The sequence below is a fragment of the Myotis daubentonii genome, chromosome 6 (genome assembly GCF_963259705.1).
Source record: "Myotis daubentonii chromosome 6, mMyoDau2.1, whole genome shotgun sequence".
Classification (NCBI taxonomy): Eukaryota; Metazoa; Chordata; class Mammalia; order Chiroptera; family Vespertilionidae; genus Myotis; species Myotis daubentonii.
The window spans coordinates 24,763,851-24,776,548 of NC_081845.1; the positions used below are offsets into that span (position 1 = coordinate 24,763,851).

General features: G+C 40.8%; 1 protein-coding gene across 10 annotated transcripts in view; it reads right to left on the minus strand.

Moving 5' to 3' along the window:
- The window catches only part of MAP7 (microtubule associated protein 7), a 142,621-nt gene that overhangs the window by 80,419 nt on the left and 49,504 nt on the right, over positions 1–12,698 (minus strand). The window contains exon 1 of one of the 10 annotated variants that reach the window (XM_059700434.1): positions 9,788–9,922. The exons of 8 other annotated variants lie outside the window; for them this stretch is intronic. In XM_059700434.1, the coding sequence (XP_059556417.1) occupies positions 9,788–9,809 (22 nt within the window). In that variant the 5' untranslated portion in view covers positions 9,810–9,922. Of the gene's footprint in view, positions 1–3,841; positions 3,876–9,787; positions 9,923–12,698 lie in introns of those variants that run through there. One more of the 10 variants, XM_059700435.1, reaches the window with a different exon arrangement.

Sequence of the window (12,698 nt, forward strand, 5' to 3'; positions counted from 1 at the left end):
AAATGCTATTTAAAATCAGTGGGGCTTCCGTTAAGCCTTTGGTTCTTCCCACCAACACAATTCAGGACACAACTCTAGGAAGAAAAACAGTACAACTAAAACAACCTAGAATCCAATATTTATTTCCAAGGAGATTTCTTCATTTAATGTGTTTTTAAATAACAATTTTACCCCTACCACATCATAAATGCAGATTTTTTAATGGAATGTAATTCCCACCATGGGATACTGTACCTATCCTACTAAAATATTAAGATTTTAATACTTCAGTGTAAAATCAGTATCTTAATTAAATTCTTATTTTCAAGAGAGGCTTTTTTGGGATATACGACATTTCCCCCCCAAAGTGGCTAAATTTTCTCGGAAGAGGAAAGCTAAGTAGCACAAATCGATATCCCATTTTTTGAAGATTACTACAAAACCAGCAAGCAACTGCAAATGCATGGAGGCAAAAACCTTTCTATTTTTCTCCTGGGTATAATTTCAAATCATTCTGATGACAGCTATTGGCTGCAAGACCTGTGTACAACATTCAGCAAATTTCAACCAAGCTTAATAATTAATGAACATCCTATGTCATTAATTTATAATAAATCAAAGCTACTTTAGAGTTTTCAAATGCACTGCTTAAGATTCTTCCCAAATGTAAACTAGCTGATGGTGACAGCCCTAAAATTCCTTGATTTGAATGTGTCATAATACACCTTCTGAAAATCCAGCCAGTGTTCAAGGAGGGAGCTAAGGGTTCTGGAAGCGGGCAGGCTACCGAATTACTTTCCGGAATTAGTGAGAGCTCTTCCTGCAACTAGATAGATGTGGAAATAAAGAGACTTCCTTCCCAAAACGGGAGAAAAGTTATTTTATTATTATGATTATTTTAGCCATCAGGATTCTCACCTCTTTCCTACGAGATAAATTCTGGTGAATTAATTTGTGTGTGTTTTTTATTCTTTATGTCAATGGTTCTCAACCTTCTGGCCCTTTAAATACAGTTCCTCATGTTGTGACCCAACCATAAAATTATTTTTGTTGCTACTTCATAACTGTAATGTTGCTACTGTTATGAATCGTAATGTAAATATCTGATATGCAGGATGGTCTTAGGCGACCCCTGTGAAAGGGTCGTTCGACTGCCAAAGGTGTCGCGACCCACAGGCTGAGAACTGCTGCTTTATGCACATATGGAGCATTTGATGCAAAAAAAAATTTTTTTAATCCTCACCCAAGGATATTTTTTGCATTGATTTTTTAAAAGAGAGAGTTGAGGGGAGGGAGGAGGGGGAGAGAGAGAAAGAGAGAGAGAGAGAGAGAGAGAGAGAGAGAGAGAGAGAGAGAGAGAGACATGGATGTAAAAGAGACACATCAATTGTTTGCCTCCTGCACACGCCCTGACCAGGGCCAAGGATGGAGCCTGCAACCGAGGTATGTGCCCTTAACAGGGAATCGAATCCAAGACTCTTCAGTCTTTGGGCCAATGCTCTCACCACTGAGCAACTGGCCAGGGCTGGTCAAAAATTTTGACTGCATTTGGTAAAATAATGAACTTTAAAATAAAATAAGGCAACTGAGTGAAAAAACAGCTTCAGAACATTCAACCTAAATAATTTATTATTGCTACTTATGCCAACAAAGACAGACCATGTAATTTTAACTGTAACTAGTGACAAAGAGAAACCTTATTACATTAACCCTTAGCTTCCACTAGTTGTCTCTCTGTAGTTCCTAGTACCTCCCCACAATTTGTTGTTTCCTGAAGCCCTAATCCCTGTTTCCTTTGTTAAAATTCACTTCTTTTCTGTGAACTCCTGGGCACATAGAAATGAATAAAATGTGTGCCTTTTCTCTTGTTCATCTGTCCTTTGTTAACTTACTTCACAGGCTGCCAGGCACTTAACCAAAGAGAGTGAAGGAAAAGTATTTTCTCCCCAACGACTACTTAGAACTGTAAAAGAGCAACAGTAGTCAATGAGGGGAAATTCTTCCATGGATTATTACCTAATTAGTAAAAATAAAGGTACTAAAATAAAAGTAGGCTGTACCATGAATAACTGCTCGTAATATAACAATAAAAATTATTAGATTTTAAATATACGAATTGATACTGAAAGGAAATACACAAAAATTGCTAAAGGTACATTAGGATGACAAGATTATGGTGATTTTCCTTTCCTGTATTTGCCAAACTTTCTGGAATGCTTTGTTACACATTGAGAATTTCAGATATTAAAAAATAAAATTTAAGAAGCATGCTTACAAAAAGATGATTGAAAAATAAAGTTATTTTTGTCACTAGAAATGGGTTTATCTCCCTAATTCTTCACCAAAAAACATTTACATATCACAGAAAACGAAAGGAAACAAGTCTGTCCTGCTGTTTTTCATTTCAAAGATTGTCTGAGTTCTTTGAGGTGGAAAGGGTCCTCCGTCTCATCCCCACCTCTTATTACAAGCAAATTTACCATTTCCTGGGTGGTGACTTGTAGAACCTGGCCTCATCCAGCATCATGAACCACAGAGCTCATCCCTTGCTGTGAGGGAGCTGACTTAACACACACCACAGCAAAGCAAAGTCCAAGATTTATCACAGAATTAAAAAAATATATATATATTAACTGCTCTAAACGTACAGCACAATTAATAGCTCCTGAAGAACACAGCTCTTCCCCAGACCTCATTTCCATTTCACGCATTCTAAGGTGTGTGCACCTCTTAGGTTCCCATGACAGAAATTCTTTCTTTATGTTTTTTTGTTAATCCTCACCCGAAGATATTTTTTCCATTGATTTTTAGAGAGAATGGAAAGGAGGGAGGAAGGGGGAAAGGGAGAGGCAGAGAGAAACACTGATGTGAGAGAGACATATTGACTGGTTGCCTCCCCCATGTGCCCTGACAGGGGCCAGGGATCCAACCTGTAATCCAGGTACATGCCCTTGACTGGGAATCAAACCCAGGACCCTTCGATGTGCAGGCCAACGCTCTAACCACTGAGCACATAGGTCAGGGCACAAGGTTTCTTCAATCAACTTAGTTGCTATTGGTTACAGCCGGTATGAAGTCTACGAAAAGTCTAAAACACCATACAAAATTGACACAACTGCCTGGCCGGTGTTGCTCAGTGGTTGAGCATCGACCTATGAACCAGAAAGTCATGGTTCAATTCCTGGTCTGGGCACATGCCTGGGTTGTGAGCTAGATTCCCAGTGGGGGGCATGCCTGAGCAGATGATCAATGATTCTCTCTCATCAGTGATGTTTTTATCTGTCTCTCCCTCTCTCTTCCTCTCTGAAATCAATAAAAATATATTTTAAGAAAACAACAGAAAAAAACCCTGACACAACAGAGAGTTACCTTAATTTAAAGACCCCATCTTATTCCTAACACAAACTGTACACCTTTAAGGGTATTTAAGAAAATACATAAATATTTAAGAATATACTTAAGAATGTTTTACAAATATGCCAAACTCCATATATTTGATAACTAAGAGAACTCTCACATTTGTATAGATATACTCATGTATGTAAACAGCTTTCGCTTAGTTCTTGATGTTTTCACCTAATCTGAATCCAACTAAAATTCCTGAATGACACACTGTGACCATGATTACTGACTAGTATTAATAGCCCTGAATTATAAAAGCATCATACTTAAATGCTTCCATATTTAAATTATGTATTTTGATTATCAGAAATACAAAATTCAAATATTCAAAGCAAGAAGTCTTTAAAAATGTTAAACTTTGACTCAGTTCTTTTGTAACTCTGTGTTACAAAAAACCATGAAAACTCGGCATTGTTAATCTTAGATCAAGCAAGTGGAAAGCTTAAATATTAACTTTTACCTTCTTGGTTCTCCATCACATGATACTTGCTGTTTAGGCAGTATTATTTCATTCTGTCTGCGATAAGAAACTAAGAAAAATTTGTATAATATATCAGATTATGATCCAGAAATGGATTATGGCACTATCTTTTTAAATAGAATAGGTATTGTAGAATAGTGCCTTCTAAATAAGAATGATTCTCATGTATTAAAAACTTAACCTGTGTTTTGAAACTGGCCTATAGGTCAACTGCAAGTTATTTATTCATGTCACCTTGAGGTTCTGATAAGAAAAACAAAGTATAATATCAAGATAGTATACCAACGCTTGAAAATTTTGGTTGAGACTATTTTCAGCAGACATTGTGAATGACTCAGTGAAATGCTACGAAAGAAGATTGGTGCTTTCAATGTGTGATTTGCATCTTAAGTGATAAGTGGTAAATCTTAGAAATTGAAATTAACATCTTTAGATTTGTGACAATGTGTTACTACCTTAATACCCTTCTTATTGATTGAAGTTTGCCTCTGTTCTTTCATTTTATTTCTAGAATGTATCCAGCAGATTTTTATCTCTGAACTTGAGCAACTCTGGCTGGACAGCATAGAAGATTTACTTGCAACACACATTTCCTAGAAAGAGAATTTTTCACTTCTGTCCTTGATACGTCCCTGCCAGTGCTCTTTCCTTATGAATATGTGTATCCTATCTAATAAAAGAGAAACATGGTAATTAGCCGTACATCCGCTACCCTTCTCATTGGCTAATCAGGGCGATATGAAAATTAACTGCCAGCCAAGATGGCGGCCGAGAGCCAGGCAGCTTGAAGCTAACATGAGGCTTGCTTGCTCCAGTGACGGAGGAAACCAACGTTCCCCGTCTGCCTTGCTGGCCTCTGAGCTTGCAGTTTGAAACATTGTTACAAATATAGAAGCTAAACAAAACCCCAGAAACCTGCTTTCAGCCAGCAGAGATCTCAGAGCTGGAGTTGATACAGTGTTTTGATTATAGAACTCAAACAAACCAGATACCTGCTTTCAGCAGCCGAGGCCTAAGAGCTGGAGCCAGAGAGCTAAAGCTGGCCCAGAATAAAAAAAAGAGAAAAAGAAAAAAAGGAGCAGTTGGGAGCTTCAGTCACCTGCCAGCCTGAAAACAGCCCTCAGCCCCTCACCCAGACTGGCCAGGCACCCCAGTGGGGACCCCCACCCTGAAGGGTGTGTGACCAGCTGCAAACAGCCATCATCCCCTCACCCAGGCTGGCCAGGCACCCCAGTGGGGACTCCCACCCTGATCCAGGACACCCTTCAGGGCAAACCAGCCGGCCCCCACCCATGCACCAGGCCTCTATCCTAATTAGTAAAAGGGTAGTATGTCTCCTAGCACCGGGATCAGCGGAGCCGAGAGGCCTCCTGGCACCGGGATCAGTGTGACAGGGGGCAGGGCCCAAACCCCCTGATTGCCCTGCGGCTCTGTGTGTGACAGGGGGCGGGGCCACAACCTCCCTATCCACCCTGCTCTGTTCGTGACAGGGGAAGGCGCCACAACCCCCTGATCAGCCCTGCTCTGTGCCTGATAGGGGGGAGCTCCCCAACCCCCTGATCACCCTGCGGCTGTGTGTGTGACAGGGTGCGGCGCCCCAACCCCCCCCCCCCACACACACACACACAGGCCCTGCTCTGTGTGTGATGGGGTAGAGCCATAACCTCCCCATCGGCCCTGCCCTGAGTGTGATAGTGGCGGTGCCCCAACCCCCTGATCGGCCCTGCTCTATGGGTGATAGAGGGCGGCGCCCCAACCCCCTGATTGGCCCTGCTCCGTGCGTGACAGGGGGTGGTGCCGCAACCTCCCCATCGACCCTGCCTTGAGTGTGACAGGGGGCGGTGCCCCAACCCCCCAATCGGCCCTACCCTGAGAGTGACTGAGCGTGGCATCGCAACCTCCCAATCCGCCCTGCTCTGTGCATGACAGGGGGCGGCACCCCAACTCCCCAATTGGCCCTGCTCTGAGTCCGACCAGGGGCTACACCTAGGGATTGGGCCTGCCCTCTGCCACCCGGGAGCAGGCCTAAGCCAGCAGGTCATTATCTCCCGAGGGGTCCCAGACTGAGAGAGGGCACAGGCCGGGCTGAGGGACCCCCTCCTCCCCCCAGTGCACAAACTTTTGTGCACCGGGCCTCTAGTTTTGTTATAAAGGAGGAAGTTACTCCATTTAACTAAGATACTTTGAGCTCTCAGGGGGTTTAGGCAAGTGAATGATGGTACTGAAAAGTTCAATTGCATTGATGCTTATTTCAATCTAAATATCATCAGGCTCAGAAAAGTAAAAGTTATGGAGCATCAGAGAAGCATTTTCTCTGGATAAATTTCTACCAGGTTTTTATACCGAGTAAAGTGGCCAATTAATATATTTTTAGAAGTTTGATCCTATATCATTTAAAAGGCAAATCATATACCGAATGATATGTATAGAGAATTAATAACCACAACCATGATGGTCATTTACTGAGCATCTATTATGTTTCAGACTGTACCAGATGTGCTAAACACTGTCTCATTCATGTAGTCTTCACAGTGAGCCTGCATGGTAAGCAATATCCTCCCCACTGCATGGAGATGAAAGCCAAGGCTCGAAAAAGTTAAGCAATTTGTCTAAGGTTAATGTCTAAATCATGAATAAAATCCACATCGATTTGACGTTAAAACCTAGCATCTTAACCACCATGCTACAGTATTTTCTAAAAAATTTTTTTCTAAACATGGCATTACAAATGTCTGTAGTCTTTTTACTGTTTTGGTTTCTGCCCCTACCCCACCCTCCGTTAATGGTATTTTGACAAATATAAAATGTATTTAAAGTCATAGAGCTTTTAAATGATCATTTAAGGAAAGAACTTGCATTATTTTTTTAGTTTCGAGTAAGACTATAATTTGCTGTATGGGTTAAAAGTCACTTTCTTGGTTATAAACTCACTTGACCGTCTTTTTGTTTTGTTTTGTTTTGGTTTGGTTTTTGTTTAATCATTTGAGCATCTTCACTTGAGTTGGCAGGTATGACTATTGTCATTTTATAGGGGAGGGATGGAGTTCAGAGAGGTCAAAGGATTTGCTTGCGGTCACACAGTATTTGAGCTGCGTGTGGAAATCTGCTTTTTGACTCTAAAACATTCTTGATAAAGGCATAGATTCTACGTAAGTTTGAGAAGCACAGGTGTTTTGTGGGTGATTTAACAAAACGTTTAGCTTCTAGAAAAATATGCCAACATAAAATTCCCGGTGAAGAAGCTTGGGTTTGCCTGGCTGTGTGGTTTTCACTGAGGGTGTGGAAAGGGCTGCCCCTTCTGAGCAGAGTTCTGACCTCGTCTGGGGCTCAGAGGAGGAGGGGTCTCTTGTAGCCTGGGACCAGGCATTTTACCACAGATTATGTTTTCTAGAGTCCTTCATGTAATTCCTTCTCACCAAGGAAATCCACTTTTTGGTTTTCTGTTCTGCTAGACACACAGTTAATCATCTGTCACAGGAAATAGAAACATTTCCTGCTGACTTTTTCTTTTATTTTTTCCAAAAGTTGAAACAAATCATTAGTGCTTTGTCAACCATTAAAAAAAAAATCATCATGTTCTACTGCAGTAAGACCCTTGGTTTTTACATAAAACCATATTCTTGTTTCTGTTATTTCGTGTGTTTTATAAAGAGAGTAGGTGTGGCTTTGTTGCCCTACGGAAGACTAGATATTGATTCATTAATGTGACAGATCGATGAGGTGCCTATTGGTTGCCAGGCACTATAGTAGGCGCTTGGGACGCAGCAGTGAACAAAACAGCCAAGATTCCTTGGCCGCATCAAGTGGACATTCTAGTGTGAGGGGACAGACGATGAACACTATTGCTTCAGCTAGTGATAACTGCAAAGGTGAGAATAGGCCAAATAAGGATAGAAAGCAGTTCTTCTGGGGTGTTGGAGATAGGAGGGTTGGCAGGGGGAGAGGTTACACTTAAATCTTATTACAATTACTCCAGAGCAGCTTGATGATGAAAACAGGGTCTGCCCTGCAGCTGTATGGACTTTCCTGAATGATCAAGGGGTGCCATGTGAAGTGTATAGAGCACAGCTCCCCCTTCCTCTCCACCCCCAAAAGTCATGTCTTCACAATGGAATTTTAATTTATGGAAACAATAAGCCTCTATGTTTCCTACTTTTCCAAGGTCTACTATATATCAAACTAAAAGATGGACACTGGACAAGTAAGCCATAATCCAGCATCTTAGAAAAATGTATTATTTTTAAACCACTTATCTAAGATTTTTTTTATTAATTATCTGGATTTATAAAAATATTTCCCCTCTATTTAAAATTTATCTATTGGACATTTACCCAATTTTCTTACTGAGTAACCCGTATTTTATTTTATTTTATTTATTTATTTATAATATATTTTATTGATTTTTTACAGAGAGGAAGGGAGAGGTATAGAGAATTAGAAACATCGATGAGAGAGAAACATCGATCAGCTGCCTCCTGCACACCCCCTACTGGGGATGTGCCCGCAACCAAGGTACATGCCCTTGACCAGAATCGAACCCGGGACCCTTCAGTCCATAGGCCGACGCTCCATCCACTGAGCCAAACCAGTCAGGGCGTAACCCGTATTTTAATCAACTCAAGCAATCTTATTTTCGCACATTTCTATAAGTCATTATGAACCCAGAGCTTCTTATGCATCAACGGTCTTCTGCTAATACTTGAATGCCATATGTAAATATGCTTTCTGTATAGAAAGATATGTCTCCATAAAACAGACTCATTAAGTACAAAATGAATTTGAGAGTGACTTAACTGAACAAATACACATAATAACACCTGGAAAACCAGGCATTAGGTGAGGCACTTCACCTCTTCTCTAATGTATACACAGCGCTACAAATTAGAGATTATTCCCATTGCACAGTGAGGACACTGACACACTTATACAGTAAAAATAACTTGTCTAAAGTCACAGAACCAGGGTTAGAGTTAAAAGGCAGACTCAGATCCAGTTCCAGGGATGTTTCTAACATGTCACTCTGACTTTATGTTTTATAATCATACCAAAAGCAAACCACTTATTGACACCAAAAGCCATCTCCTAATGGTTATTGGATACTGACATTATATATGATATATTTCTTTCCTAGATCAGATGTGTTTTTATTCTAAAATTTGAAAATATTACCTATGAAAATGAAGATATATAATATTTTAAAAGGGCAAGTTATTTAGTAAATAAAACAGCTTTATTATGCTTAAAAGGTGATTAAAAATACCCCTCCAAAATGAAGCACATAGGATTCCGATGACCATAGTTTTCTCGGTAAAGCCACACGTGATTCAGTTCTTACATGCTATGAAAGTGGAAGCATTCTGGTGAGCAAAGTTAAAACAGAGCTCCCCACAAACATCCCTCTAAACAGGAAAGCAATCATCTTTCAAAATCTTCCTGATCTGATCCAAATACCAATATTAGGAACCTTATGAAATCATCAATAAATTATGTCCAAAACTTTTCTTTGGATAGCAGCGTAATTATGCATGTAGCGTGCTACTGCCTCAATCCAGTCCTTTCTTTAAGAAGATCCTAAGAGTTTTTAAGAATTTTCTCTTTTTGCCAAAAGAAAAAAAGGTGGGAACATGGAGAATAACAGTGGTTTGTCTTTAGTTTTTATAGAGGCTCCAGGACAATGAAGACAAAATATAAATCCATTATCTCTAGAACATAATAGAGTAATTAACTTCATTAAAATTTCCACTGCCTTTTCTATGAACATTAAAACCAACAAGGTTTTCCCCCCAAAACAAAAGGATCTATTAAAAGATTTCTTACTTTGCACCTGTTGAAAGTGTTAATTTGTCAAAACTGGTTTAAAGAGTGCCCAATTCCTGTACTCCCTTATTAAGAGTTTCAAAACACATCTTAAGCCCAAGAACTTACAGTCCAGCTTAGTGTCTTCCATCCTAAAATCCTTCTTTCTTGATTATTCTGCAACATATCTGCATGTCTTCCTCTTGCTTTGGGCTCCTCAGCCAGGCAAAGACCAAAGAATCAGGGACGAGGCCATTTAATAGTCCTAAGTATTATCTCTCACACAGCTCGAGGTACACTCAGGAGACAGGCAAAGGGTGGCGAGACATGCAACTCTACAGCCACTGTTTTTTAAACAGTAACCTTGTTCACTGAACCAGGCAAAAACGGAGAAAGGCTTCTGTTCAAAAGAGCCAGTGAAGCTCAAATGGGTGTGGGCTGGGAGCAGGGGAGGCCGTTCCTGGTTAAGAAATGGTTGCTAAACATCAGCTTGATCTCAGGGATTCAAACTCAGCTGGGGCCCCACACAGGATGTGCATTAAACCTATATTAAAAAACTTAATTCCTTACCAAAATCATCTAAATGTTATTTGCTCTGTTCCCGGACTCTTCTGCCTTTTGGTTTCCTGATGTACTAAAAATGACATTTAAAACCCTGAAGATTATGGCCGATTTTGTTCCCACACCAAAAGCAACTGAAAAGGGTGATCATTAAGAATTAGTCAAGCAGAGAGACCTCTGTTCTTTTTCTCCCTTCACTGAGAACGGACAGAGAGCTGTAGAAAAAAATGCATGAAATGAAGTTTCACTGCCCTTCAAAAGGTCCAGAAGATTGACTTGCTTTAGCAAGGGTTGAAAATTCTGAAGGTCTTCAAAGAGTAGAGGAAGAATAAATAAAATATAAATGTAAATGTTTTAGAAATTATTTCTAGATAAATGAAGTATAGAGCCTCAGAATTTATCTTTTTCCAGCCCATGATAAATTGCATTATAAACTGAATTCGACATTTCTATCACGACTTTACCTTAGGCTTGTCTTTAAAAGGACTTTTTGTCTAGGAGCAGACATAGAGAGGGAATGAAAAAAGGATAATGTTAAGTCCTCACTGTGCCCTTATCAGATTTAAAAACATGTGACATGGGGGCCAGAGTACTTTGATTAAAACCAATTAACTTAAATTAGTTTGGGTGAGCAATGGGCCTGCTTTGGAAAAGGAAATTCAATGTTTAGAAAAAATAACTGCTTTCAAGCCTCTCTGAGTGGTAGGACTTGAACCAGTAAAGAAACTGGACACAGGATATCGAAGATGTAGGAGGATCAAGCGCCCACCAGACGTGGCAATGAACCTTTTTAATACCCTCGGAACCACAGACTACTTAGTAGGAGCCAGTGTAATGCCAGGTGTAGTCCAGCACCATCCCAACACTTCCAGGGTTCCAGCATCACAGCTGCCTAAGTATCATCACTCCCCTTAACCAGTTGCTTTTATTTTCAAAAACAGCCTGTATAAATAAAATATAGACAGTATCTCCAGTGCGGGGTTTCCAACATGGTACTACTGGCATTTTAGATGGGATGACTGCTTACTGGGGGTGGCAAGGGAGTGAGAGGACGCAGTCCTGTGTGTTCTAGGAAGTTTAGCAGCATCCCTGTCCTCACCTGCCATATCTAATGGCACCATGGCCACACACTCCTCTCCAGAACTGAGCCCATCAAAAAAATGTGTTCAGACATTGCCAAATATCCCCTGGGAGACAAAATTATTTCTGGTCAAGAAACAAAAAAAATCACAGCCCTAGTGTCTCCACATTTATGGTGACCTTGTTCCCCAAGCAGGGCTAGACTGGGGGATGTAAACACAGACACTTAGAATATAAGTGCTTTCAACGGCTGCACTGCTCAATGGTGGGGGTGGTTGTTGTTCTGAGTAGACCTTAATGTTGCTAAGAGGGATGTGGGATTGACTCTGCTGGAAAGGCTGGTCAATGTTCTCCAAGCTGTGACTGGAGGTCATAACCATGCCCAACGTGCCCCCCGGGCTCATGTTTGGTACAATAGCTGGGAGGTACTCAAATACTGCCTAAATGTCTGAAGAAGTGGAAGAATCCTCTACTTCTGTCCAATCAAAGCAACCAAATCCATGAAACAGCATAAGCACTAACATAAGAAACATGTTGGCTACCAGTTTCAGGAATTTTTGAGGCATGTTATCAAGATATTAACTTATTTCCATAAATCCACACCCATAGATTCAGTTGGGCACCATGTTAGGACTGATACCTTAAATTACCTGGTAGCTCATTTAACTGTAACAAAGACAGGAACCATGAATTTATCAAACAAACAAAAAGTAACTCCGATTAGCAAAAAAAAACACAAAAAAACTTTTCATTCCCTCCTTCAAAATCTATATATTCTTCAGACTCAAATGTACCTCGCTCAGCTTTGGACTTTCCAGTTCACTGAAAATTAGAAACACCCAGTATTGGGGGGACAAAAAGTTGTTATGAGAGGCTCCTAGGTAGTCTATACCTTCCAAAGCTTGACCTCCAAAAACAATCACCCAACACAGCTATGAGATTAATGTTTCTAGAATGCAAATCTGATCACATAATTTCTTTGGATGCCTCAATTTTCCTTGGGATCCATTCCAGGCCCCTTAGCACAAGATACCTGGTCTTCATGGTCTCACTGTGGCTTTTCTCACCATGTTAGCGGCACCACCGCTGCTTGCCTAGCCTTGAAACACAGCATTCGGTTGCATTCCCCTGAACTCAGTTTTCCTCTCACCATCAGTTGTGAACATGCTGCCACTTGAAGAAGCATCTCCCTTCGGCTGGCTGGGTTCCATGAGCCGTATTATCTCCACTTTCCATCAGCTCCTCGGGAAGCCTCCACAGCACCTCCCCTGGGGTGGCGCCCATCCAGGGCACTGCGATCAGCAGTGGGCATAGCTGGGATTTAGGGATGGGAAAGAGAGGGGCCAACGGAAGAAGACTCTGCCTTCTGAACTATGGATTCTTCCTCCCACAAATGACA